Source organism: Fukomys damarensis, unplaced genomic scaffold (genome assembly GCF_012274545.1).
Source record: "Fukomys damarensis isolate Sample0158 unplaced genomic scaffold, DMR_v1.0_HiC HiC_scaffold_15, whole genome shotgun sequence".
Taxonomy (NCBI): Eukaryota; Metazoa; Chordata; class Mammalia; order Rodentia; family Bathyergidae; genus Fukomys; species Fukomys damarensis.
Window position 1 is genome coordinate 2,308,171 of NW_022900927.1, and position 27,930 is coordinate 2,336,100.

Below are 27,930 nucleotides of genomic sequence, written 5' to 3' on the forward strand. Positions count from 1 at the left end.
AATCTACTGGAAGATAAAATAGGTAAAACTCTTGTAATCACTGGTATAGGTAAGGACTTTCGAAACAGAATTCCAATTACATAAGAAATAACAGCAAGAATTAAGTGGGTTTAGCTTTTGAATTTCACTTCTATTCTTTTTCCTGTTTGGGTAACACTCTCCTATTTCTTTGTACATCTAGTAATCTTTGGTTAATAACTAGACATTGTATGCCATGTATTATAGTGACTCTGTAGTTCTGTTCTTCTGAAACTGCTGGTTTTACTCTTTTAATATAACTCACGAACTTGCTGGTGCTTAAACTAGAAAATCTATTCCTCTGACAACTGCTGAAATTTTTGCTTAGACTTTATTTTTTTCTTTATCTGGATGTCAGGATGATCTCTCTCAAGCCTACAAGGCTCTGTGGTCAGTTAAAGATATGGACATAGGTGATATGCAGACAACTCAAGCCAGAGAAGCTTCCACCCTCTACTGCCCAACCTCTGTATGGGTTGAAGAATTCATTCAAACTTATAACAAAGAAGTGAATCCTCCAGCTTTTAATTTTCCTCATTCTCCTAGGGAGTTCATGTACAGCTCTTGTTTTGTAGTCAGCCACAGATGCTAGAGTATATCATCTCAGCCCTCTACACCTTTCTTGCTTACAAAATCTCCACTTACATCTCTAGATACTCTGCTCTTCTCCCAAACCAAGTCAGCCGTGCTGAACCAGTAAACCTGTGGATTTCTACACCGGTTCTAGGAGTATAGGGATGCCTCAGACAAAGAGTATTTTATCCGGTGCAGTAGCTTTTCAGAAGTAATCCAGTGCTATTTTTGAAATTGTTAATTTAGTAACTTTGTCCAGTTTTATTGTTTTGGGGGTGGGTATGAGAAAGAAATCACTCACCTACTTCAGGCAGTCACTAGTGGAAGCAGACTTTTAACCATACTGCAAGCATTTATATATTATTTCTCATATTTCATTTATTGAATAAATTACATTAAATCAAATAGTTAAAAAAATAGCCAACCTCAGGAGGGAAAAACTTGTTTGTAAAATTCAGATTCAACTTCTACTATCTACAAAGGAGGAATAGTCAATGAAATCACCTGATTATGTGGGCATGGTTTGTTAACTCAACTAAAGTCTTTAAAGCATGTATTTTCCATTATGAAAACTTGAACTGCACAAGGTTTTTACAAGCAAGACAGAATCAACTTAGACCCAGAAACCCTGTGAAAAAAGAATATTAGTGAGGGTAGATTATTTCTCTTCAAATGTAGAATCCATTTAATTTTTAAGAAAATTACCTTTAGGGCTGCCAGGCAGTGCAGGCTCAGTAAGGCCATTACGACCACCAGACAGACGGTGGCTAAGTTCCTCGTGTCCCATACCGTCTCCACCAGAGGAATACTGCCGACTTGCCAGTCGTAGCACAGGGTAACAGGTGCCAGCAGAAGCCACACATTGAAGGCCAAGAGGTAGGAATAAGTAAGGAATCTACAAAGAGAAGAAGAATCACTGAATACAGCTAAGGACCCACAACATTTTGCAAGAATTCATCCACTGTGCTTCTGTAAGTAATGTTCCTACTCTGTCAATGTTACCGAAGGAGATAAGAGAAGACGTGAGGACATTCATCCATGTGTTTATTAAATTGTTAGTCTGGGAGTATGTGCAACAGCTTCTACCTACTACATTAGGCCGTAGCCTGGCAAACAAATAAAGAGTTTCTGTGATATGTGTTTAAAGCTGTCATGCCAAAACTACATTACAACCTGAAAAAATTTCTGCCTAGGAAAGTTTTGCTGAAGCATATGGCAGAAACGTGAGCCTACTGGGGGTATGAGTTCGCTGGGTATGAGAACCACTGGAACTGTCTTCACTTAATACTGCCCATTATCCTGCAGGACATTTGAAAATGTTTCATCATTATTATGCCACAATGATCTATACTGAAGTGATTATTTTCAAAAAATCAAAACTGTGATGGGGATGGGCTCCCTCATTCACAGTGGCAGGGCTGGCTAGCCCTTACGAGGAGAAAAGTGGGCTGGCACCTGCAGACTCGGGTAGCCAGGTAGACCCAGGGAGGATAACAACAGAGAGGTGTTAATCCTTTTTCTGACTGGGACTAGGCAAGAAGTGGACTCATCCCTTTAGATGTGGAAGAAAGTCAACTTACTTATATTTGTTCAGTCGCCACATCCATTAAGCAACGTTCTAACCCTTGAGACTGTGTAAGTCTCATCTCATGCCCACTGGCCAGACCTATACACTAGGGAACCAGTAACTCTCTCTGGTTTCCAGAGCACAAAGCCTTCCTTCTCCCTGGGGAACCCCAGAAACCCTGTTAGAACAGCTGCTGCCAACAGTACCAGAACAATCTATCCTGTGCTCTAGCCCACATTAACTACCACCCTGACTGCCCTTCCTTAGTGCATTTATGAAAAAGGGGTTAGGATTGTAAACATATATCTCTTACAACTCAGAAATACCTTTCCAAAGGACCCAGAGCCGTTTGTTTAAAATGTAATCATTGGAAAGGCCAGGGTATGTCTCAGGGTCTTTACAGGGCCATAGAACCCTCAGTCTTTGCCAGCTGGTAGGCACAGTGGCTTCTCTGCAATGACCCTGGCCAGCCCTCTGCAAGGGCTCAGGACTCTGCCCCTTTGGAGCGCCATGAGCCTCCCCGGCCTCCCTTTGACAGGCCTAGAGGCCTCTGCATGGAGTAAAATCTGTTATTACCACTGTTAATGCTTAAGTTTGCTTCTAACACAGTGCATGGCATTAAAGAGAATTAGTAACTCTGCATCCTCTAGTAGGGAAAACAGCAGACCTTGAGGTAGACTGAGATGAACACTAAGCACACAGACCCTAGAGAAAGTCCTCCCCATTTGGCACCTCTTAGGGGTTCCGGATTGGCACAGCTTAGGTAAGGGAGTTTCCGAGTTGCCACCTGGTGTTACACAGTGAGCCTAGCTTGACTTCCTGCTCACCTGCAGCTGCCACACCCAGCCCTTCTAAGCTGACCTCCTCGCCTTCCCAGTTCCCCACCACTGTCTATGGAGAATCAATGGCCATCACCAGAAAGACGGCCCTCTGCCTGGATGCACAAATCCCATCATGAGACAGGTGAAATAGCGGGAATAATTCAGTGTGGCTTCTTGGTACTTTTCCCTCTCTTGTAAATTTTAATAAAATGGTAGACTAAGTGGTATCATATATGCTGAAATCTTTGGGGTGGAGACTGATCTTCCCTCTTCAGTCTGGGCCTGTGCAAACTGTCTCAGGAGACTGCCTTCTCCACAGGAAGCTGTGGTGTCACTCTGGCAGTGTCCGGCTACACCTGTTGTGCTCCAGTGAGGCCTGGAAAGCCTAGTAACAGCTGTAGAAGCCTGACTAGGGTTTTTAAATTCCTGAGCTAAAACTGTCCTTCAGAACCACAGAGCTCCCGTCTTCCTGCAGCTGACACTAGCACAAGTTGTGCACTAATATGCAAAAGCTCCCTGACAGGGTTTGTGTTCCAGGCTGACAGCTCCATGAGGACTCTGTGCCTGGGCTTCACAGGAAAAACAGACAGCTGTGTCACTCAGTCATACCTTGGCTTTAAAAATTACTTTTTAAAAATCTACTTCTTGAAATAATAGATGTAGGCAGTGATCATCAATAGGTGCTAAAATTATTAGGGGAAGGGCTGACTAGATACTTTCTAACAGTTAGGTCTGACTAACTCAGATGCCCAGAGCCATTCATTAATTTTAACATCATAAAAAGGGAAATAAGAGCCTGCTGTATGGTGGGGGAAATACACACACCTATGTAGTAGTCTTATTAAAAACAAAAGCCAGCAGTGGTGACTCACGATTAAAAATCTAGCTATTCTCGAGGCTGAGTCGAGAGGAATCACATATCTTAGGCCAGCCCAAGAAACTTAGTGAGACCCTGTCTCAAAATAAAAAATAAAAATGAGTAAGGAGGTAGTTCAGTGGGAGAATGCTTGCCTAGCACACATGAGGTCCCAGGTTCAAGCCCCAGCACTGCAACCCCACACACAGATGAAACCAAAATTGTGAATTCGGTCAAGACCTAAAACTAATTGCACGTCTACAACAATACAGCCAACAAGAGAACGCATTACACAGCACTGCAGGGATGCAATGGCAAACGCCAGGATGTGGGAGCCACCAGAATAAGTGATCTAGTTTCCCGAACAAGCTTATTACAATAGTGTAGGGGCATCTATAAGCTAAAGGTAACTTGAGAGATGCCAAACAACTGCAAGTTGAGTTTAGATACTAATTCACTCACACTATTATTTAAACTAATCATTTATACACAACTGGAAAAATCCCCAAATGCTAACTGACAACACAACTGGACAGAGGATTATCATTAAGTTTTTTATGTGTCATACTGGTATTTTGGTAGTAATTTTTAACTGTTCTTGTCTTCTGGAAATGTATCGTAAAATCTATATACATGAAGTAAGTCTATATCTTGATTTCATCAGAAGAAGATGAGATTTGCTTCAAAATGACTGGAAGAAGAGTGGATAGAACAGGGATACAGCTTATGATTTTTGACACTGGTAAGTATGGAGCTCTTTTTGCTACTTAGTCTACTCTTATGCATAATTTATATTTTTATAATAAATCTTTAAGGGGGAACGGCAACAGAATTGCAAAAATAATATTTTCTTAGCTTATTTCTAATTGTAGGTTGACCATGCTAGTGTGAATTTCTTAATTTTAATTTCACATTTTGTCTTTACCCTACAAGTTGTCTCCTGAATTTCATGTTTCCTAGACTTGCAATGCTGTTTGAACAACAACAACAAAAAAAAGATTAATATTTTTAAATGTTATAATTGCAATGTGTTTAGTTGTTTCTAAAAGAAAAACCATTGTGACTTTTTACAAAGACTATAACCCAAATAGGTTTAAAAAGTAAAATAAATCAGAGAATTAAAAGCAACTTCCCTTCCCTATAACTCCGGGAAGGTCAAGACTATCAACTTGCCCTATTTCCTTTTAATACATTTGTGTTATCTTTGGAAACTCAAAGATGTTCCCTATCTTCCAGTGCATGCATGGATTCAGGTCATGCTGTTAGTACAGCCATTAAATGCTATCTGAAATTCTGACATCGCACTGGAATTTTTCTGCAAATCTAAGCACAAAGAAGCCATTTGGAGTCACTGTAAAAGCTAATTACACTCTAGGGAAGGCCAGTTGAGCTAGCTGTAATCAACAACTACAGTACTTCTTTTTAACATTGCCTCAACAATGAATTATATTCAAGCTAATCATGTTGTTTATTCTTGCTAAATTTTCAGAACTGAAATAATCAGTGGAGTATCTCTGCCCTGCTGGCTTCTCTCTCTCTCTCTCTCTCTCTCTCTCTCTCTCTCTCTCTCTCTCTCTCTCTCCCTCCCTCCCTCCCTCAGCAAGAGCAAAAACAAAATGAATTATTTACTAAATTTCTACTGTAAATTCTGCCAACAGCAAGAAAACCACTAGAATATCTTGCCAAAAAAGCGGAGTACATAACACAGAGAGCCAGGAATTCTACTTAAACAACTGAGTTATGTATTTTCATTGATAAGCAGTTTAGGAAAAGAAACAAATGAAAGAGAAGCTGTGGCTGTGGGGGGAATGGAGTTCATCAAATGGAACCCAAAACACTAGCTCTGGAAATCAAAATCTTTACAGTTAATCAAGAAAAAAGTGCTTTAAACACAAAATATACACAGATTCTGATTTTGCCTTTGGGGAAACCATGTCTGTCAAAGCCAACTAAGCCTAAAATATTTTCTTGTCCTAGACAGCCTACACCAGGTACCGATGACAAAATCATGCACTGCAAATACACAGCTCTTGTTATCTTCCATAAAATGTTACTGCTCAAAGGGGTCTTCTTCCTTCACTTTCAGAATTCTTTATTGATTCATGAAGACAAGGCACTGGGTCCACTGAATATTCTTGGCTGTTCTTGGAGGGGCATCTGCCAACACAGATGCTAGACTAGCCTCAGCCAAAGATGTTTCCACTTCTAGAATGGAGCATTTTGCCCTACCCTAACTGTACCTCTACCTGCCAGGTTGGGGTTGTCTGTCCTTCCCCTTCCCAGGAAGTTGCCTACTTGCATCCTCACAATTCCTGAATGACCAATTCTGCTTCAAAGTGTCTCTACAGTCTTCCTGTGCCCCTGTGATGACTCAACCAGGCAGGTATCCTCTGGTTATTACCATCATAGCATCTTCTTTCCTTGCCATAATCTTCTCCAAGAATTGCCAAAGAAAACCACTTCCTGCACTATCCTTTTCAAAGCACAGGAAATCTTCCCTTGAATTTAGTAAGTGCTGATAGTTACTCTGCAGATCTCGCCCATTTGCCACAAAGGGTATTTTCATTGCATCGGGGGCGAGAACACAAACATGCATTATCTGACTGGGGTTAGTACTGTCTTAGTCACTTTTTGTCATTGCTGAGACAAAACACCCAATACTGGCAATTTAAAAGAGGAGAGGTCTATACTGACTCACAGTTTCAATGGGTTCAGGCCACATTCAGCAGGCTTACACACAGAAATAGCATGGTGGAAGGGCCTGGGCAGAGGAGAACTGTTCACTGCATGGAGGCCAGGAAGCAGAGAGAGAAAGAAGGGGTCAGGACGGAGGTGAGTTCATCCAGGTCACTGTCCCAGGGACATCTCTTCTGACAAGGTGCCACCTCCCAGCAGTGCTGGACTCCTCTCCTCACTAATTCGCCAATGAGTACAGTGCTCCTATCACTGTATCACCTCCAAAAGCCCTGTCTGTCTGTCAGGAAAGTTTGATGGGAGTCACTCTACCTACAGCATAACAAGTACTACAGAAAATCACGTTTCAATGGAGTTCTAAGAAATGACAGACTATGAAAAATGAAGGGAAGTTATCCTAGAATTTCCACAGAATTTAAACACAGGAAGGCAGGTTCCAGGCAGGGCCACCAAAAAACAGCTTTAAACAACACATGAACATGGCCCTTCCTAAGAAGAGTTAAGAGTTCAAGATTTAAAATGCATAATATAAAAAATTATAAAATGACTCTAAAATAAAATACATCATGTCCATTGTCAATAAAGATATAGAGCAACCAGAACTTTAAAATACTACCATAAACTGATTAAACCACTTTGAGAATTGTAGACAATTCCATGCAAACAAAATACATGCATACTTTATAACCTAGCAATTCCACCCCTAAGTTTAACCCCAAAGACACCATGCACACATCTCACCAAAAGATATGCACAGCATTGTGTGTGGCAATTCCATTCTTAGCCCAAAATGAGAGACTTCTCCCATGTCCACCTACCCCAAAATGAGTAGATATCATGTAAAATATCCAGTGAAAGGAAATCTGTTCAGCAATGAGAATGAATAGAATATGGACGATCCCTGTAACACTAATGGGGAAAAGCCAGAAGCACAAAAGAATAGGAAATCAATGAAAAGTATGTTCGAGGACAGGATGACTGGTAGCAGGACCCAAGCCCCAGAAGCCAGGCTGGCAGCAGAAATCCACAGTGAATGCTGGCCCAGTGGGTAGTGTCCATGGTCTGTCACTCTCACCCCTTGCTCTGCCATGACAGCAGAGCAGAAGTGCCAGGCAAGTACTGTGGGCCTCACCGGGCCAAGACCCACCGGCAGTGTAGACCACTTGCTGCTCAGCGCCCAGGAACAGAGATGGTGAGGCTGTTCCCAGGCTCTAAGGAAACAGAAAAGGGGATCCACATACTTCTCTGGCCAGCTTCTCATTGTATCTTGTTAAACCTCTGGCTAGTTAGGACTAGTAGCCAATCAAACCAGCTCAGTCAAAGCAGGGCAACTTTAAAATATTCCAAAAGAATCCAAAGACAGGGTGCTTGGAGTAACTCAGTGACTGAGGCTTCTTAGGACCATAAACCATGAGCCATCAGCAGTTTGGGCTCCAGGCCTCCTTCATGACCTCAGAGCTGTCCTAGGATTTGCTGCGCTCTATCTGTGGCTTCTTGGGCTTGTTCAGAACTGAGGATGGAACCCTTTGGCGGGGCTGTCCCAGTCTCTCTTCTCTCGTCTTCACACACCAGTCACTTCAAGACTGACTGGCACATCTTCAGGTTTTGTAATCCTGAGAGCAGCACCTCAACACCTCACCCCCATCTTCTAGACCCAACTCTCACCGGTGGCTCAGCCTGCACTGTCCCCACCCTAGGTCCCGCACAAGTATGACTTCCTCTGACAAGCGTCTCTGTCACAGCCCTCCCTGGCCAGGGGTGGCCCTCGGCTCAGGACTTAGCACACTGCCCCATACCTGCCCACCACTGAAATGGAAACTCCCTGACGAGGGGCAGGGACTATCTCTTGTGTATAGTTATTCCCCCAGCATTGAGCCCTCAAACTTACTCTAAACCGTAATATATCAACCTCACATTTAAATAGTGCCTACAAATCTGGAAATATTTGTTCTACATTTTTATTTTGCCCTAAGGCAACCCTATACATTTCTATAACCCAAAAAAACAGGTCTATAAACTGCCTGTATCAGTCAGCTTTCCTATAGCTGAGACACAGTACCTGATACCCACAATTTAGTAGAGGAGCGGTTCGGGTGGTTCATGGTTTAAGGGAATCCAAGCCATGGTCAGCTGGCGCCACAGCAGGAGCACCTCGCTGGAGCAGTGTGGGGAGGACTCAGTGCATGGTGGCCAGGAAACAGAACAGGAACAGCGCCAGTGAGGAAAGGGCCAAGAAGCAGACACAGACCCCACAACCACATGTCCACAACCCAGCTAGACCACCCAGAAGCATGCCCCATAGTCCTCTGGGCAGGTCCCAAAGCCAATCCAGGTGAAACTACTCCCAAACTGCCATCAGTACCTTCCCGGGCACCCTGGCATGGGGCTGAAAAGGACAGATGGCAGATTCTGCCCTGCAGCCTGCCCAGCACCTAACACACTAGCTCACGGCACTCCACAGGGCAGCAGGGACTGTGTATGTGAAACAACTTCTCACGTCGAGAGCCATTCTGTATAATTTGGAGGGAAAATCATTTCATAATTAAATTGTGGTTAGGCCTCGTCTAAAGCCTAGTGTCTGCCCACAAGCAGGCTATGGCATGTGGAAACTTAACACCATGTGTCTCTTGGTCACAGCGGAGGAGGCCTCAATGGTCCTGTGATGCTGTGATGCTCAAGGGCTAGAGTGCACCAGCTGGAGACATCCTGGTTCCTTGAGAATCAGCTGAGTAGTAATAAAAAAAAGAGACAGGTTTAGCCTGGGAGAAGACAAATTCCTTATTAGCCTGCTGTCTCTTACCACCTACTACAGTAAGAATGCTTTACCCTTCTCACCCTCCTCATCAACATAAGACCCTCATTAGCATAAGATCACTGCCACCCTCTAAGTCAACTGATACTCTCTCCAATTACTGTGTGCACCTAATAAACAGTGATCAGCTCGGAGTGTCTTTGTCTCTACCCACTCTGGCATTGACCTCCCATCTCCCTGTATACTTTGAAAGTCTGTCTCTTTGACGCTTTCCTTTAACCTTTACTGTACCCCTCTCTACACAGATCAGAGGACTGATCGGCCTCCAAAAGTCTCATACAAGCATCATCATAAAGCTAGACCAGGCTTATTCTTACTTCCTTTGCATTAAAATGCAATGCATATAATTTAAGTGAAAAACCACTGCTACCATGGATAAAGTAAATGTGAAATGCCATTAAGTCTGTCTGATCTTTGAAATGTGCCATTAATAAGTTATCTTAGTAATAGAGACAGTTTCATCACAGAAGGGAAAAAAATGAAGTTCACCATTTAAGATTGCTAGCAACCTCTTACTCAGATTATCTGCAAGAGCAGAGTTTCTGCAAAACAAATATGTAGTTCATTTCTTTGTTCATACTTTCATTCTCTTTCTCCCTGAAAACCACTTAACAACATCTTTATTTCAACCCAATATACAAGCACAGCCTCCGGGTTACTATGCTGGTTACTACATACTGGGCTACCCTGTTGGCCTACTAATGAACCCCCACAACAATACAGAGAATCCCGTTGTTTCTGTTTTATAACTCATTTGCATGTAAGGATCATCACCCCCATTTCTGCAGCAGAGGACATATCTCAATGTCCCCTGACAGGTGAGTAGCAGAACCTGCACACACAAGGTCTTCCGGCTCCCAGTACAATTCTCCAGTACCACCAGTCCTGCATTCACCTCTGATAACATGGAGAGCTGAAAGGAAATATGACAAGGGAAACCCTGCTGTTTTGCGGAGAAGCACCTGACCGGGACCCTGAACAACTCCTGGCCTAATGCAGTTCAGATGAACTTGAGCTTTTGTGCAATGACTCATAATCAAGCACAACCTTTGACACCATGCCCGACAGATGACTGCGTTGCTGCAGGTGCTGGTTAGAACACCCTGCAATGAGAGTACAAGACAAGTTTGAGCTTGGCGCTGAAATCATTATAAAAAGCCACTTTGGCTTTTATGTTTCATTGCTGCCAGAAAGTAAAAGGAGTGCTGCTTTAACTTGTATCAGTTTTGCAGGAATTCCCGGTTGCAGTAAAATAGAACATGGAGATTAAACAATCTTTTGAAGAAATAAAATATCAGTAAGTGATCTAGATCATCATTTTCCAATGAATGGTCCCCAGTACTGAAATGAAATGTGCTGCCTCTACAAGCTCCCTCTTCTGGCTCCTTCCTCCTCCTCTTCCTCTTCCACCTTTCTCCCATTCTTCCCTTTGTTCCCAGGATCCAAGAAAAGTGAGATGCATTACTACCACGCCTTTGTCATTTTAGTTTGGAAAACTACATTCTATGGCCTTGACAATTCTTTCATTCTCAAGAAGCTGATTCTCTATAAAATAAAGTAAAATACATAATAAGGGTGGCCCTTTAGCCCAAAGGGATTCCCTCATTCCTGAGGATACTGCTTATACCCATGGGTCTCAAAAAGAGCAATTCCAAGAGACTGATGCCCAGTAGCGTGCCTAGCTCGAGCAAGGCCCTGAGTTCAATACCCAGCACCACTAAAGAAGAGGGAGGAAGAAGAGATGGAGGGAGGGAAGCCCAGAAACACATACACAGGCTGCTGGTCGACTCTGGATCCAGCCACCTTATGACCTACTCATTCAAACACCTGTGAGATGAAACAGGGCATCTTCATTTCAAACATGCTTCCTCTGGTGATTGTGTCACTACTGCTGGTTTGGTAACTGTTGCTTTAAGATAACAGAATAGCTTCAGCTTTATTTTTAAAAGTCAAGTTTTAAGGGTCCTGCTGGCTGCTGAAGCATGAAGAGCGTAGCTCATTTTGCACACCTTTAAACACAAAGTATTATTTTACTTTTGTATTAGTAGCTGTTCATGATACATAATAATTATGTTTACCCTAGGGAATCAGTACATGTGCTTATCATATCTTGATCATTCTTACACTCCCGTTCCCCTACAAGGTGTTATTTTATAACAAAAAAACCAAACTTCTTAAACTCAATAAAGCTCTGTTCTGAATTTATGATGAGACAGCCTCCACATTAAGGGAGTTGAGAGTCATAATTATTAGGAAAAAATGCTTGTAAGGCTGTGCCAATCAAGACTAAGGTACTGGGCTTTCTGGAACCATTAAATGGAAACGATGTGTATTTAGAAGAAAGAAGTTGAGATCTACCCTATCTTATTATTCCTTGCCTTGATCTTTTCCTACACTGCAACAGAAGCCTCTGCCTTTATTTCTGAACAGTAGAAACTCACTTGCCCACTTAAGCAAATCTATTCTGGCTGCTTATCCAGAACTATAGCTCATGGAAAACCATGACACCAAAAGGAGGACTTTATATTCTTGGACTGAAAATCCCATTTCATCTACTTCGTGGATCTGCAAGTTAACCATTTTCAATATTTTCAATTTGATCTCCCATCAAATGTGCATTCCTTTAGCCCCTGTCGCCTGCAAATCTGGTAAAACAAAACCCAATTAATGGGCAGCAGAGAGTTGCCTGAAGAGTGGAATCATGTTCTTTCCACTACCTGCTCCAAACGTATACAGAAGTGCACTTCACTGAGGCTTTTGATTTCACCTATCATTTCAGATTTATAAGAGTGAGTGTTGAAGTAGCACGTTTCTAATGAGACTTACTTAGAGGAACAGAAGAGTGAATCCTGGGCCAACAGACACCATTGTGACAGGACAAGCTACACATAAATCCAATCCATCGCCTCACAAATGCATCTCCTCTGAGCCCACAGAGCAGAATCTCTGGGCATTAGGCCCTAGAAGTGTGCTTGAACGGGTTGTGCAGCTGTTTCTAAGGCACAGGAGAGTGGACTTTAATAACAAAATCCTGCAAGGCTCTAGTCAGGGAAAAATTGAGAGGATAACTTGTAAGCCAAGCATCCATGGTCTTGGGGTTTGAAGGACATTGTTTTCAGATGGGAATCAAAAGTCTTCACACCAGGCCAGGGATTAAGCTTAATGGTGCTGCCACCTGCCTTGCACGTGCAAGGTCCTGAGTTCAATCCCTGGTACCAAAAAAAAAAAAAAAAAAAAGTCTTCACACCAGGCCAGGGATTAAGCTTAATGGTGCTGCCACCTGCCTTGCACGTGCAAGGTCCTGAGTTCAATCCCTGGTACCAAAAAAAAAAAAAAAGTCTTCACACCAGGCCAGGGATTAAGCTTAATGGTGCTGCCACCTGCCTTGCACGTGCAAGGTCCTGAGTTCAATCCCTGGTACCAAAAAAAAAAAAAAAAAAAGTCTTCACACCAAAAGTACAGTAAAAAGTCTCCCACCTCTCACAATCAGCTGAGGACAAATCAGTTGCAGATGGGAAGACACCACTAGAACCAGAAAGCAGACACCAGTGCAGAGAGACAGCCACCCTCCCTCTCCTTCTGTCCTGGATCCAGCCCAGAGCACTGTGCTCACTCTAAGCCAGTGCAGTACAACGGAAATACACTGAAAGCAGGCATCATTTTCAGTGTTCTCTAAGTCACACCACTCTCCTTGGCTTTATCATTTCAGTTTGGGATTTCTACTCCAAACCCACCCTCTACCCTATCTGCAGCCCTCTTTCACTCTCAAGCACCCCCAACTGTCATCCTGTTTTGTTGTAACTATTCTAAGCTCAGTTTTTGTTCACCTTAAGCTGACATCTGCCATCCCTCACCAATTGATCTTTGGTGAAAACTTCTGGTCTGGCCATTATTTCTACAGAAATTCCATTTGGGATTAGGGACAGGAAGGCTGAGGGGATTTGAAACTATGAGGGCAAAATTGTCTTCACTGTTAAAGAAAAAGTAAATTAACAAAATGACTTAGAGCACTACAAAGAAGATAACAGAGAAGTTTCTGTAACTAATTAAACACAGCTATCGCTACAGTCATTTAGACTTTGAAGGCTCAGCATGGTGAAAGACATATGAGGTCAGAGGTCAGAGAGCTACGGTGACAAAGAGGAGTGGACACGGACTGAGCCCGGCAGGAACAGCTCCCTCAGAACTTCAGCCAAGGGCTTCACCATTCTCCTAGAGAAAGAACTGGAAATTAATGCCAGAACCACACAATACTGTATGTGTATTGTCATACATGTAATGCAAGTTAACCAGTATCCACAGTACAAAACATTTTATTGCCTATGTGAAGCTGCAAGTCAACATGCCCCTGCAACTATTTCTGAAGACCTAAAACTGGACAAGGCATGGGGGCAGGGGGAGACTGATAATGACAATCAGATGATGAGCGTTTAGAGGGGAATATCAGGTGTGTTACAACCCCCTCAGAAAGCAAGCCAACGAAGCTCAATCCTGCCCAAGGGTGCTAAGGGTAACCAAGATTTGCCATGCATTCATCCAATAGTGTTATCAGGAGTTATTTCATATCAGGCTCTAAACCCAAGTCTAGTAGATAATTTTAAAGACTCCAAGGACAGTTCTTATCCACAGGGCTCTAAACAACGCGAGTGAAGACTTCATTCACATGCAGAATGTTTTCACAATTAACTTTTTGATTTCCACTTCCATGAACTGGTCACCTCAGATCGGGTCATCCCAGGAACCTACCCTATACCTGCTCTTGGGAGAGTCTCACATGGAAAAGCCCCAGCTTCCCAAGTTAACGCATTCATTCACTCATTCATTCACTGACCAGTTCTTGGGGAAATGCTAAGACAAAAAAAATTTTACTGAAGAATTTCTCCTGAAGGCATAAATGACAAGTGCCGAGGCAGGAGGGGGAAGCCATCAAGCTACTCTGTCACAGAGAGCTTCCTAAAAGAGGCGTCAATTGTCCGAGCCCTGAGGAATGGGTTGGTCTTGGCCTCAGAAATTCATGTTGTAGGTAAACACAATGATTATCTGTGAGGACTCCAGGAAGCTGACAGGTTATGTTCCGGTGGTTCATGAAACAGGCTTGAGGATCCTTATTGATAGTAAATGCAGGGGGAGAAAAATGTATTTCTGAAAAAGCCAAACCTGGAATTTCTCTCAGGGAGAAAATTTGAGTAGTTTTTTCTTTTTTGGTTGTTTTTTATTTTAAAAGTAAACACCATCACAGGCCATGTCAACATAGAGCTTTGAATGCCTTAGGTCTGTTTAATTTTCTCCAGGGCATGGGAGACCACATTCCTCAGCCCACTTCGCAGCCCACTCGCAGCCTGGTGGGGCAGACAGCTTCCTGGCCTGCAGGTCTAGACAGAAGTGACATGGGTCTCTTAAAGCTGACACGAATGGTGGCCAAATCAATACTTGATGACAATAGGGAACTAGGGCAATTTTTAGGTATCACAGAAATATTGTGGTTATGTTTCTTTGAAAGACAAAATAGTGCTGATCGAATTGATCTTATATCTTGGACTGCTTTCAAAACCATTCAGTGCTGGGTCAGGGAAAATGAGAAAGGTTGCAAGTGAGTAGGGTTGATGAAGGAAGACCGGATGAAGTTGATAGACACTGAAACCAAGGAAGAGGAACAAAGCAGGAAACAGTTTTATTCCCCTTACTTTCATAACACGTAATGTGAAGTTTCAATGTAAAAAGTGTGGACCCTCAAACTTCCTCTTCCTCTGCAACACTGGCTTGGCCATTTCATATGGCTGGACAGTAATCTGGAATACGGCAAGACCCACAGCCATCTTCTCATAAGCAAAATTAATCCTTCTATGCTAAGCCATTTCCACTAAATTCAGTTTGCTACTACCTCAGTACAGCCTAGTGTCACCACGGTTAGACTGCGTGAATGCTTTCAGAGATAATTTAGTCTGGAATAGCCTCTATAGCCTGGGGCTATATTAGAAATTTGCTTGAGAAGGAACAGAAAGGGAAGAACAAAAGAGGAAAGAGAATGTTACAGTGTGAATCTAAAATGTCCCCCAGTGGTCTCATGTGTTCAGAGGTAGGACTTTCAGGTAGTGACTGGATCATGGGAGTACTATCCTCATCAGTGGATTTAGTGGATTAATCCATAACTGAATGTCCTATTAGGAAATGGGGTCAAATTGGAGGAGGTGGGTCATTGGGAATGTGCCTCTATAGGGTATGCATATTGTACTGGCATTCTCGGGCTCTCTCCGCTTCTATGAGTTGCACACCTTTCCTCTGCCGTGTGCCTTGCACTGACACCTCTCAAACTATGAACTTAAATAAACTTCTCTTCTCCTCTTTTAAGTTGTACATGTCAAGTATTTGGTTTCAGTGGCAAAAAGATAACTAATTCAGAAAATTACAACTGAGAAGTTAGGCTGTTGCTGTGACTATACCTGACTTTATAGTTGAAGAGCCTTTAGAAGTGGTTTGCTGGAAAAGTTTGGAAAGGTTAGGAGATGCAGGATAGAGGAGCCCTAGAATGCTATAAAGCAGAGTCTGATGAATGTCCTGGTTAGTGCTCAGAAAACCAGAACACTGATATGAATGAGGACAGTAAAGGCTAGGTTCAAGAGGTCTCAAATGAGAATAAATACTCTATTGGGCACTGGACTAGAGGCCATTTATGTTACATTCTGGCAAAGAAACTATCTGCATTTGTCCTAAGATTTTAGGGGAGGCTGAACATAAAGGTGGTGGACTAAACTGGCGGAGGAAATTTTAAGTCAGCATAATATTCAGGTAGTGGCATGGATACTGCTGACTGCTTTTAGCCAGTTATATTGTAAGAATTGAGAACAAAGGCAGAGCACAAAGATGCCTTGATGAGTTAACAGCTGAAGGTACTACTAGAAGGTGGGGCCCAGTTGGAGAAAAAAATTCACTAGGGGCACACCTTTGAAGGACGTATCTATTTATTGTTCCGGCTTTCTTGCTCTCTGTATTTCAGGCTGCCACGAGGTAAACGGCTTTCCTTTATCATGCCCCTCTGCCATGATGTTTGTGCATGGAGCCATCTGAAGATTTATTTGGCTCATAGTTTCAAAGGTTTTACTCCATGGTTGGCTGAAGTACATACAGGCATGCTCAGTTGAATAATGTCTTAATGACAAAAAGCAAAACAATGATAGATGCAGAGAGGGTAGTGTGAATTACTTCAAAAACAGAAAAGTAAAGGCGGATGTTATATCCACAGAAGCAGCACATGTATCAGAGAGGAGTCCACTCTTCATTTACCCACCATACAATAAACTATAACTGTAGCTCTCCCTTGCATATGGACAGCGTAACCTGTAAAACTAACCAGAGATACAAAGTTATTTAGATATGGTCTCTGCCCTTGAAAAATGCATAACATCATGAGAAAAAAAACTGGGAAATAGTCTGTAACAATAAAGTTTAATAGAAGAAAAATATATTCTCAAGGATGAATAAGAAGCCAGCAAGGTCTTATAGAAGACCCAGCAACCAAATCATAAAGGAATTGGTACTGTAGGATTGGAAAGCCACAGAAACAGGGCTGTACAGTACAAAGGACCTGAAACAGTGACCCTGGCTAAGGTATAAGATTAGAAGGAGGGCAGTAAATGGTGAGGAGATGGACACAAAGGAAGCAGCAGTGGCCAGATCCCTGGGAACAGGGAACCACCCACTTTCTAAATATTAAGAGTATTAGAAATACCACCTAGGAATGGGGTGGATGGATCTGAGGAGAGCAAATGTGGGGAGGGAGCCAAGTTAGGAAGCCATTCCAGTAACACAGGAGGGAGACCACGAGAGCCTTCTTGGAGATGAGGACAGAAGGCTACAAGTGAACATGACCTAGAAATAAGAAATTCAATATCATGGGACTCCTTGGGTGTAAGGAATGAAATGAAAAGTCATGACTGCCGGATCATTTGTCCCGCACCGTTGGATGGACAATAGGCCTCGGGGGACTCGCTTGGCAAGAGGCAGTGAATGTTGTAAAATCAAAATACTATCTCCTCTATTCTTTGGCTTCTGCACTGTTCTTTTTACAGTGGAAAGCAGCTTCATTTACAATTCAGTGTCGTGTTACTCAATTGAGCCACCCAATCTCATTTAATGATATATGGGAAAGTTATTGATCCATCATGAAGGATCAACTGACAGCTAATACAATCTAAGTATTTAGGTTAAAATGGAAAAGTAAAAGATTAATGATTTTCATGATTGACCTTGTGGCTTGATATAACCAATGGTTAAGAATAATAAGTCAAATTCTATATGGCTTCCAAAATGCTGTTAACAAACCATATCAAAACATAATTTTTAAAATATTGAAACAAGCACACACAAATAATCTCAGCTACTCTAGAGGCTAAGGCAGGGGCATCTCAGAGCACTTCAAGTGAGGTCAGCCTGGGCCATTCAGCGAAAGCCTGAAAGGAAACCAACCCAGAGCTAAAAGAAGTGGGCCGTGGGGCCAGAACAGGAGCTGGCAAAGCTCATTTTCACTTAGAGGCAGAAAGTAGCTATTTAGAGAGCTAGAGAATCTGAAACAATGTATGAATGAGTTATCAGAGCTAAAAATACCTGGAGATTTTGAAAGGCAGTGAAAGGTGTCTTAAAAGGACAAGGGGCTTGCAACATAGCAAAAAGAAAACTAGAGAGGCAAAGTTTAAAGAATAACTGAACACTTTGAAAAATGCAAGACTGTAACAAATATGTGTAAAGATTTTAAACTGCCTAAGAGGTAAGTCAGCAGTAGAGATTAGATACCAAATGATTTCTGGATGAATATTCAAGATATAGTTAATATATGTTGAAAGTTAAAAAAAATGTAATACTATATAAATGCATCAATAAAGTTGGACGGCACCCTTTTAAATGGAACATAGAGTCTAAATGAAAAGGAGAACAGGGATACAGCTCAGGGGCAGAGCATGGCCTAGCATGTGAGAGGCCGTGAGTTCAATCTTCAACATCAAAAATAAATAATAAGAAAAAAACTAGAAATAAAGAACAGCATATAAGTCAAAGAAAACAGTAGACATTTACCAGTTAAAACCTATAAGGCAAATGAGTGCTATAAAGGACAGACTGTTACCTGGCATATAAACAAGAGAAAAACCTGTTATTCCAAGAGGCACAAATAAGCCAAAACATAAATGGACTAACATCAAAGTTTAAGGTTTATTATTTCTTTCAAATACAAAAAGGGAAGCTTACTATCATCAAAATGGTATTAGATAATGTTCAAAGGTATTTATAACTATGAAAATATAAGAAACGCACATCTGAATGTTTAAAACATTATAGTGGCAATGTGTTCCGCAAAAAGCTATGAAAATTGTCAGATATAGTTACATCCACAAGCCTCAGCAGAACATCACACCAGATGGCCCAGGTGGCAAAGGAAACATCTCCGTGAACTGGAGACCCTGATCGCAGTCGCTCCCTGACTTATGTCTCCACAGTCCTTATGGACAAATGACAACATACGATTATTCATCTCCTACCCAAAACTGTGGTTCATCTGTTTGCTCCTTAGAACCTCCCACTGATTTCAGCCTTACAAAGGTTGTGATGTCCAGTCCACTTCGATTCACTTCTCTGCACTTTGTTCGCCAGCATTTGCTGTGTAAGCAACTCAATACATTATCGGTAATAAGTGTCCAATAAAATATGTGTTGAATAAACACACATATACCAATGAGAACAGCAACAATAACACTGCCAACATATCTATATGCATCGAAAATAATTCCAAATGCATGACAGTAGTTTCCTTCTTACCCAAAGACCTATATTATTTAAAACTAACAAATACCCAGCAGAATTTTAAAAAATTATTTCTACTGACCTTGTAAGAATATAAGGCGAAAATGAAGCTGGATTATCCTGCTCTGAAAAGAGGGGCATAGATCCTCCCATTATCCACAGACGGAAGTACAAAATGACAATGACCTTAAGAGAAGAGGAAGATTTGGTAAGACAGCCACCAGCAATCTCTTCTCCTCCACACGTACATTCCTCTCCTACTACCAAGAAATAGTCAAATCCCCTCCAATCTGACTTGGCCTTGTAACACACAATTACCAAGGGAATGTGGGAGAAGATGTACTTTGTAACTCTAGGTCTGACACTGGAAAGCCTTGGTTCCTTCTTTTAGAACCTACTTCCCACTGTAGGGAAGCCCTATACTACAAAGAGGACCATCGGGAAAGGCCCAAGAGGAGGACACACCACAAAGGAGAGCATGTACTGATCCTCTCTTTAGGTAGGTGAGAAAACCTTGCCTGAGTAACTTCTGCCAAAGATCAGGATTATCCGAAGCATAACCCCACTTCAGACTGCCCAAATTAAAGCATTTAGGATGAATATATGGACATTACATTTATCTCACCAAGTTTGGGATCATCTGTTATACAACAATACAATAAAAAATGATACAGCCAAGCTGTACTGCTACCTCTAGAGACAGCTCAGCCTTAGTACCGTGAAAGGGACTTGTTAAATAGTGTGAGTGTGTGTGTGTGTGTGTGTGTGTGTGTGTGTGTTGTGTGGGGGTGTGTGTGTGTGTGTGTAGGTACACAGATACCGTAGTGTGTGTGTGTGTGTGTGTGTGTGTGTGTGTGTGTGTGTGGTGTGTGTGTGTGTGTGTAGGTTCACAGATACCTAGGATGCTTTCACATATACCTTCCAATGTTTTGCAACACTTATGGCCTGTAAATTCTTAGACATCAAGATCAGTTGCTAGAATCTATGGTTGATTCTATTAAATAACCTGAATGATGTCTCTGATTACTTATTAGGTATTGAAGAAGAACACATATACTTACATAACTTATAACCAAAATGGCCCTTTTAAAAAATGGCCTCATGGAAAGCAGGCAATTCTTATCGCTGCTTGCTATCAAAGATCTGCAACAGGAAAGGAAAAACAAAAACAGGTAAGTGCAAGAGTCAACTGCATATTCCCCCTTCCACATGAATGTACTGAGGCTCCCAAGCTCAGCACCAAACTGGGAACGCAGACTTAGATCCACCCAGCGCACTGATTTCCAACCCTCAGAGCTGCTACCTGCAACCCAGGATTGTTTTTCTGCACATCAATTTTTCTCACTCTGGGGGACAGTAACAGCTGTACAGGAAAGTAGAGATGATAGAAAAGGACCTAGCCTTGTTAGCTATAAATGTTACTATTTCCCATAAATAAGCTATTCACTCTGACAACTATATAGTTACACAGGTCACAGGGTTAATGTTAAAGAAAGCAAGAGCTGGCATTTACCCACATAATGTAATTTGAGGAGCACAACGTCTTCTACCCACAAAATATCTCGAGTGCTAAGGCTACATAAGGACAGGTAGTTTTAGAAACTCTACAAAGTTAGGGAGCATCAGTGGTGGGCCAGAGCTCACCCACGTACAATGAATGAAGAACTTTCTCATCTGCGTGTGGCCCTTAGAAGCAACTGGGTTACAAGACTGTCCACTTCTCACCACACGAAAGGGGCGTCCAGGCATGTGGAAGACAGTACCAGTGGTGCTCATAAAGACAACGGAAAGGGAGCAAGAGATGCTTTATGTTTTCCCAGCTGAAAACACAAAGTAAGTCAGGTTCTCCTCCATGCAAATTTCTACTTCTAAAGCGCAGACTGGAGAGGGAAGCTGAATCAAACCACATAATCCAGGAGGCATTTTCCACCATAGCCTTTATTTTCCCTCCCCCTTTCCCATTTTTTCCTTTAACCCATTTTCTTCCCAAAAGATTTCTCCCCAGCAGCTCTTCAGATCTGCATGTGAATGAGGTCTCCCCACATAGGGGAATGTCCTGAAAGCACAAATGAAAGCCTCACAGGGCAGTCTCCTCACAGATACACCCACTCTGAGGCCTGCTTACAAATGCACAGGGTACCTCTGTAACAAGCGATTTGTAGCTGGGTCAGTCTTGCTTCTTTTCCATTTCCCTTTTCCTTATGCCGGTTCATTTAAAAAAAAAAACTCTGGAAGTGACCCAGGCTCAAATCTGACTATTCAAGTTTTAAAAAACAGAGTCAGCGACTAACAAGCACTGGCCTGAACTCATCCTCAAGGTAACCTCCTTTTCTTCTCTCTTGGACCCCAACAGGGAGCTTGCCAAGGAGGAAGGCCAGGGACGTGGGCGGCTCTCACAGCACAGGAACAGGGCTGCCATCCCAGAAGGGGCATCGAGGGAGTCCTGCGGTTGTGCATGAAGCCTCGTGGAGGTCCGTGTCAGTGCATTCTTCTGAAGCCAGGTCCTTGGATCTGATGTTCTGTGGCACAAGGTCTGTGATCCCAAAAAGGTAAAGCACTGCTAAGCGGCTTTCTTTCTCCTTTATCTCCACTGGGACTCATTTGCAGGGCCGATGAACCAAGAACAAGCCTGCTTATTTCTGCTTTTCCTTTGTAAGACAGAAGAGAACGGGCAGCAGGAGGGCAGAGAACGAGTGGCAGAGTGGGCAGAGTAGGTGTGGGGAGGAAGCACAAACCATCTTCACGAGAGAAGGGTTCCTGGGTACTCTGCTTTGGGAAGCCTCCTTTCTCAAGTCCTGTCTCTTGCTGGTTTGTCTTAACATGGCGGAAAAATTAGCAGTGGTTTTCCTTTTTATAGAACAACAAACTACAGTTTAGGATTTTTTTCAATGCTAAACTTAAAGGAATTTCCCATATACTGTTTCACTGAACATTTGCTACACTGGTTATTTCAGTAAGTTATATTAATAAAGTATCCTGTGGACTGGAAATTCTTGGAGAAAAAGTCCATTTCCTCAAAAAGTTAAGTGAAAGGCACCGAGCAATTTACTCCTAAAATGTCACATCCCAAAACAATGAAAGCCTAAAATGGTAGAGATCAGTGGTTGGAAAACAAGCCTTCAGAACATCTATTGCTAGGTGTTGACCAACAGTAAATGGGAAAGTAAGCCAAAATCACACAGTGTCCTTTGTCAATGAACACTAGGGCAGAGGCAGAGATCCTTAACTCAGCAGGGATCAGGCCATGAGTGGAATTCTCTCATCCTTTCCTCCTCCCCAGCCCACAGCACAGCCAGACAGTGGGGCGTTCCTGTCAGTCTATGCCATACAGATTCCACGCTTGATCAGACTTCAGTCAGGGTGCTGAACTTTCTCTTAGGCCCATCTGTGCACTCTGTTGTAAAATCCAGTTTCAGTGAGAATGCCATTAAATCAGTTTATCAAGCACTCTTCTGATCCTCCGAAATACCTGCTCAGGTTCCTTATTTTCTGCCATCCCAGACAATGTCTGATCATCCTAGCTTGTCTTCAGCAAGAATTCTGTCAGAAAAGTTTAACCAGAAACCCCCTTTATCTGTGTTATGGCATGTGCCTAGATGCACCCCAAAACCTCACGTAGTCACAGGGGAAGCTTTTTCAGGGGTGGCTGGATCTAGACTGAGTGATACTGGAACTGATTCATGGTTCAACCCTAGGCTCAAGGGCACCAGGATTAAGGGTGTGAGTGCTAAGCATCCTGGATGAGATGTAAGGGACAGAGAGAGCTGTGGTCGTCCTTGTTGCTTTGCTACCTTCTGTCCACCACGGTTTCTCCTCTGTGATCCCTCTCTGCCATCTCTGCTTTGGAGCCAGCTGATGATGGATTGAAACCTCTTCAAACTATGAGCCAAATAAACCTTTTCCTCTTTTAAGTCTGGGTGGCTGGGATTTCGTCTTAGCAATGAGAAAAGTAACTAACACATCCATAATGTTTCCTTTTAATGATTTTCTATCCACTGACCCACCCACATCTTGCTTCTTGGCTATAATTTCCTACGTGCCAGTTCTACAGCTAAATCTCTCCTCCACTGCAGAATTCCACCAGAGTAAACCATCTATTAACTGCATTAGGTCTGTTCCACCTTGAATGAAGTCTTCTTTTCTATGCTTTCATAAGTGTGCTTTTGATATAGAAAATGAAATATGACAACATTACATCCCCCAACCTGTTAGATGTCTGCTACTCTGAGTTCCTGTTCTCTAAAACTGAAGAATGAATTCTAGGAACAATGGAGGTTAAAAACAGGAAAATATTTACTGAGAGGATAGCTCTTGAGAGGCAGGAAGGGACCCAGATGGGTAACTAGAAATTCCACTTTATAGGGAAGTTTTATAGACCAAAACCCACATGGTACAACATGCATTACAACTCTTACTAGCCAGTAAGGTTACAAGTATAGTGATTTAGGTAACAGTGATTCAATGAGGAAACAAGTCACACATAACAAACGTGCATTGAAAGAACAAAGACTATTTCTAGGGCTGGGGATTTAACTCAGTGGCACTGCACCTGCCCCTTAAATGCAAGACCCAGAATTCGATGCCGAGTACGAGGGAAAAAAAGACTCTCTCTAGAAAATAATGGGTCCAGAAGTCTTGGTCACCCCGCGTGACTGGTGTCTGCCTAACTTCATTAGGCCAGGTGTTACCACTTCTTGTCCTCCGGGGAAGTGTTCAGGCCTGGTCATTTCATCTTTATCTTGAGGCGTGGTCTCAAAAAGATGTGTCTCTGGCACAGATGTGATGTGTTTTACCTTCGTCCTGACTCTCCGGACGACCTAGCCCTACCTGATGGCCTATGATATCTCCACCTAAGTTAGCTGTCTATATGGAGAATGTTTTTTCTTTCATACATATAAGATGACAGTAAGTGCTTAGTGATCTGAATAGAATTTTTAAAATCTCTCCCCTCCCTCCCATCTACCCCTTTTCTTGTTCTGCGTTTGCTTGGCCCTACAGTACTCGGCCATGATACAAAATGAGAATGCCCACATTTCGGGATGTCAGCAAGCTGGAGTAGGAAAGCCACTTGAATTGTACCCACTTTCCTTTTCTTAACCCATGGTGATTTTAATGAATATTATATCAGACTTCCAATTCGCAGAATCTATACCACTGATAATTTCTGCCTAAATGTGAGCTCCAGGTGGTAAAACCTCCCATACACTAAAATTGTTACTATCCGACATTATACCAATAAATTATAACTAATTGTATAGGGAATTCTTTCTAGAATACCAATCATAACTAGTGTCATTTGCTCTTTCAAGGTAGTAAGGGATATTAATAAATAATCATATGGTTCCACCACCTGCCTCGAAAGCGCAAGGTCCTGAGTTCGATGCCTGATACCGAAATAAATAAATAATCACAGAATTGGAAAAAAAGTGTTTTAATTCAGAACGTTTAGAATAGGAATTCAAAAACACTGCTTTTCTTTGGAAGGTTTCTCAGTTGATCAAAGTATAGCAAAGACATAGCTTACATTAGAAAAGATTAAAAACTTACAAAGTAACAAAAGAAACAAGTGTCTACAGGTTCCCCCTTCAATACACTCTCTTTGAGCCAAAGAAGCACCTCATCTGAAGCTTAGGAAGCAAAAGCATTCAGCAGAGGAAATAACAACTTTGATCCTCCTTGGATATGCAAACGAAGGTTCTGAAGAGCAGGAACTCTTTCAGCAAGACAGTGAAACATTTCTCAGTTCTATCTACTCAGGAGCCCAACTGACCTTCAACAACCTGGTCTTCAGTCAATTTTTCCTGCATAATTTTTATACTCAACTTATCATGTCCTTATAAAGAAGCATTTACTTAGATTATCATACATAAAATGGGGAAATAAAAGACTGAGAAGGCACAGGGGAATACAGTTAAAGTTTTCTTAACCATCTTGAAAATCTGAGTTGGAATGGGAAGGGAACAAAACAGCTGAGGCAGTCTAATATGAGAAAGCAAAAAAAAACCAAACAACAACAACATAAACAAAGCCAGGAAATATTAACTGATGTAGAAAAGGTCATGGTCCTTAGGGACAAAGGTCAATGCAGTGAAGATTTGTTAATTTCATCAGGATCGAAATTCCCTCTATAATTAATTTATTTAGAAACCCTGATTTTTAACTCTACACATAATACAGTAAAAGCTCAGTCGGGGTAACATCAGCCTTATTGCCCATTACTAGTCATGGGGAATCTTCAATTTAGCAGTAACAGGGCAACACATTATATCTTATGTGCCCCGGCCAGCCCTGTGAGTACACACTTGTCCTCACCCTAAGAATGATGCTGAAGGTTTTGCAGTCAGGACCTTGCCTCTAACAAGCAGGAGAGGTGAGGCCAAAATCCATACAGAAATCCAAAGCATTCACTTTGCTTCACAGCATAGAGTGGGCTAGTTTATTCAGCCACCCCGACACAGTCCGAGTTACAATGGTTCAACTTGTGTGTGTGTGTGTGTTTTTCTTTAAATTTTACAATTCTGCAAAAACAATATATTCAGTAGAAACCATACTTTAAATTCTGATCTAGCTGGGCATGGTAGTGTACAGCTGTACACTCAGCACTCAGGAGGCTAAGGCAGGAGGACTGCCATGGGCTCAAGGCCAGCACAGGCCATGCAGTCAATTCAAGGCAGCCTGAACTACATAGCCAGACACTGTCTCGACTAATTAATCAATCAATAAATTCAGATCTTTCCCTGAGCTAAGAAAATATTGTACAGCAACTTCTCGTGATGCCATCGACTCATGATGATGCTCTCAAGATGCTCATCACGACTTCTCAGCAGCAGCCAGCCACAGCTCCCAGAACCACACAATCATGAGGGGAAACACCAGCGCTCTGCAGTACGACATGTGGCAAAGCTACAGCACTCTACATATGGGGTGGTTTACGTGCACTTTCAGTCGTGATGGCCTTATTAGGACACAATATCACTGTGAAAAGTGACCACTGGTAGTACAAACAGATCTAATCACTTTTTTCGGTCTTTTTACTACTAACATTAATTTTAAAGACTGCCCACTGGTACAATGATCCATGTACCAGCTGCCCGACAGCAAGATATACAAATCATGGCCCTGTTGTGCCCGTGTTAAAGGTCAGTGTCTGCAGTGGTCGCCACTGGTTAAAGACCAAGCTCTGTCTGTGTACAGCTGGCTGACCCAGAAGTTCAGAGTGAGCAGTAAATATGCCTGCCAGTGCTACTGCATGGTGAGATGTCCCACCAGCTAGCCCCGCAGGGACAGGCATCTGGCAGAAGTGGGCGGTGGACTGACAAGGAGGCGCCCTGTAACCACAAAAGCCAACACTGAGATGAGAAGGGAATGTGGTAAACAGAAACAGAGCGCACACATGGCATCCTGGGATCTGGAGAGGCCACCCAGGTAGGGTAGGAAAACAAGCAGAGCACCAATAAAGGCTCTGACTAGGACAGTGCCAAGTGGAGACATTGAGCAGGTTAGCTGGGCGAGTCACGCTGACAGCAGTTGTGAAGACCCCAGCAGAGACACTGCCAGATCCAAACTCCAACAGGACACACACTCGACACTGGTGCAGCGCCCACCTGGAGGGGTGACAGAACAGCAGGCACCGCAGCCCCAGCAGGACCTGGTGGGAACCAGGAATGGACAACAGTTATTTTGGAAATTTGTGAGATAGCAGATTTAGAAACAGATGAGAGGTTCTGGTCCAAGAAGGTGAAGAGAATTTATAGCAAGTCAAAAAAAATGTTATATTTATCTAGAAGTATGATTCTGGCACTAAATATTTTCTTAATGTACTTTATTTTTATTAAATTGGACATTAATTTGGAATATATAAACTTTCTACTGACCACATATTTCATTTGCTAAAATAAGAGCCCTTTGCAAAAGGTTCTGTATTTGTATGATATTTCTGTGCCAAAAAAACTTCCATCTGTTCTGACATTTAATCCTTGAGAAATATTTGAGGGCACCGTAACAGACAGCACGGTCAGTGTTACAGACCCACACCGAGGCTTCCAGAGGACAATTCAACACCTTCCAGCTGCACTGCACAGACCCTCTTTGCCTATGCATTTGCATGGGTTTTCCCTCATTTCCAGCCATCCAGAGTCCTTGTGCACCACAGACTCTACAGAATTGTTGCCGTGGAAGTGCTGCTCCTTGGAATACACATCTATCTGTGCAGGTACACAAGTGCACCTGAGCACTAAGAAAAAAAGAGAAATAGCCAATGCTATTACAACCCTACTTTCCAAATCTCACAGGCTTATAGGCTCAAGTACAATTAAGCTAATGGAAAAGAGCATTCAGCACTGGCAATGGTTGAGTGCAATGGCAAAATACACTTCAGGTCAACAATGATGACAGCAGCCACCATTTAGGAACCTTCTACTGTACAGACGGCAGAATCATTCCTGCAATCCTCAGCACAACCCTGTAGAAGGGTCTTATTGGTATTTCATTCTGAAAGTACAGAAACTGAGGCACTGTGGCCCAGTAACTACACCCAGGGTCCCCGGGTAATAAGAGCGGACATATAAATGCAGCCTGTGTCCTTAACCAAACATTTCTGCCACCTCTCCCCTCCCTGACAAAAGAATCTTTGTCCAAATCTTCTCAGGAAGATGCTTAAAGTTCAAACATTCTCTCAGGAGTACAAACACATCCTGACATACATTTAAAGAGGAAGGAATTCAGGGTACCAAGGCATAGCTGACCACCTGAGAAAGTTCACAAAATGCCTGCTCCAAGTCCATCACTGTGAAAAGGGACA

The 27,930-nt window shown here is 42.5% G+C and overlaps 1 protein-coding gene across 2 annotated transcripts in view; it reads right to left on the reverse strand.

Annotated features, from left to right (window-relative positions):
* Window positions 1-27,930, reverse strand: part of Tmtc1 (transmembrane O-mannosyltransferase targeting cadherins 1) — a 215,788-nt gene that overhangs the window by 114,543 nt on the left and 73,315 nt on the right. For both annotated transcript variants that reach the window (XM_010628972.2, XM_010628971.2), the window contains exons 4-6: window positions 20,192-20,273; window positions 19,213-19,316; window positions 1,297-1,486 (exon numbers count right to left, since the gene is read on the reverse strand). In XM_010628972.2, the coding sequence (XP_010627274.1) occupies window positions 1,297-1,486; window positions 19,213-19,316; window positions 20,192-20,273 (376 nt within the window). The remainder of the gene's footprint in view (window positions 1-1,296; window positions 1,487-19,212; window positions 19,317-20,191; window positions 20,274-27,930) is intronic.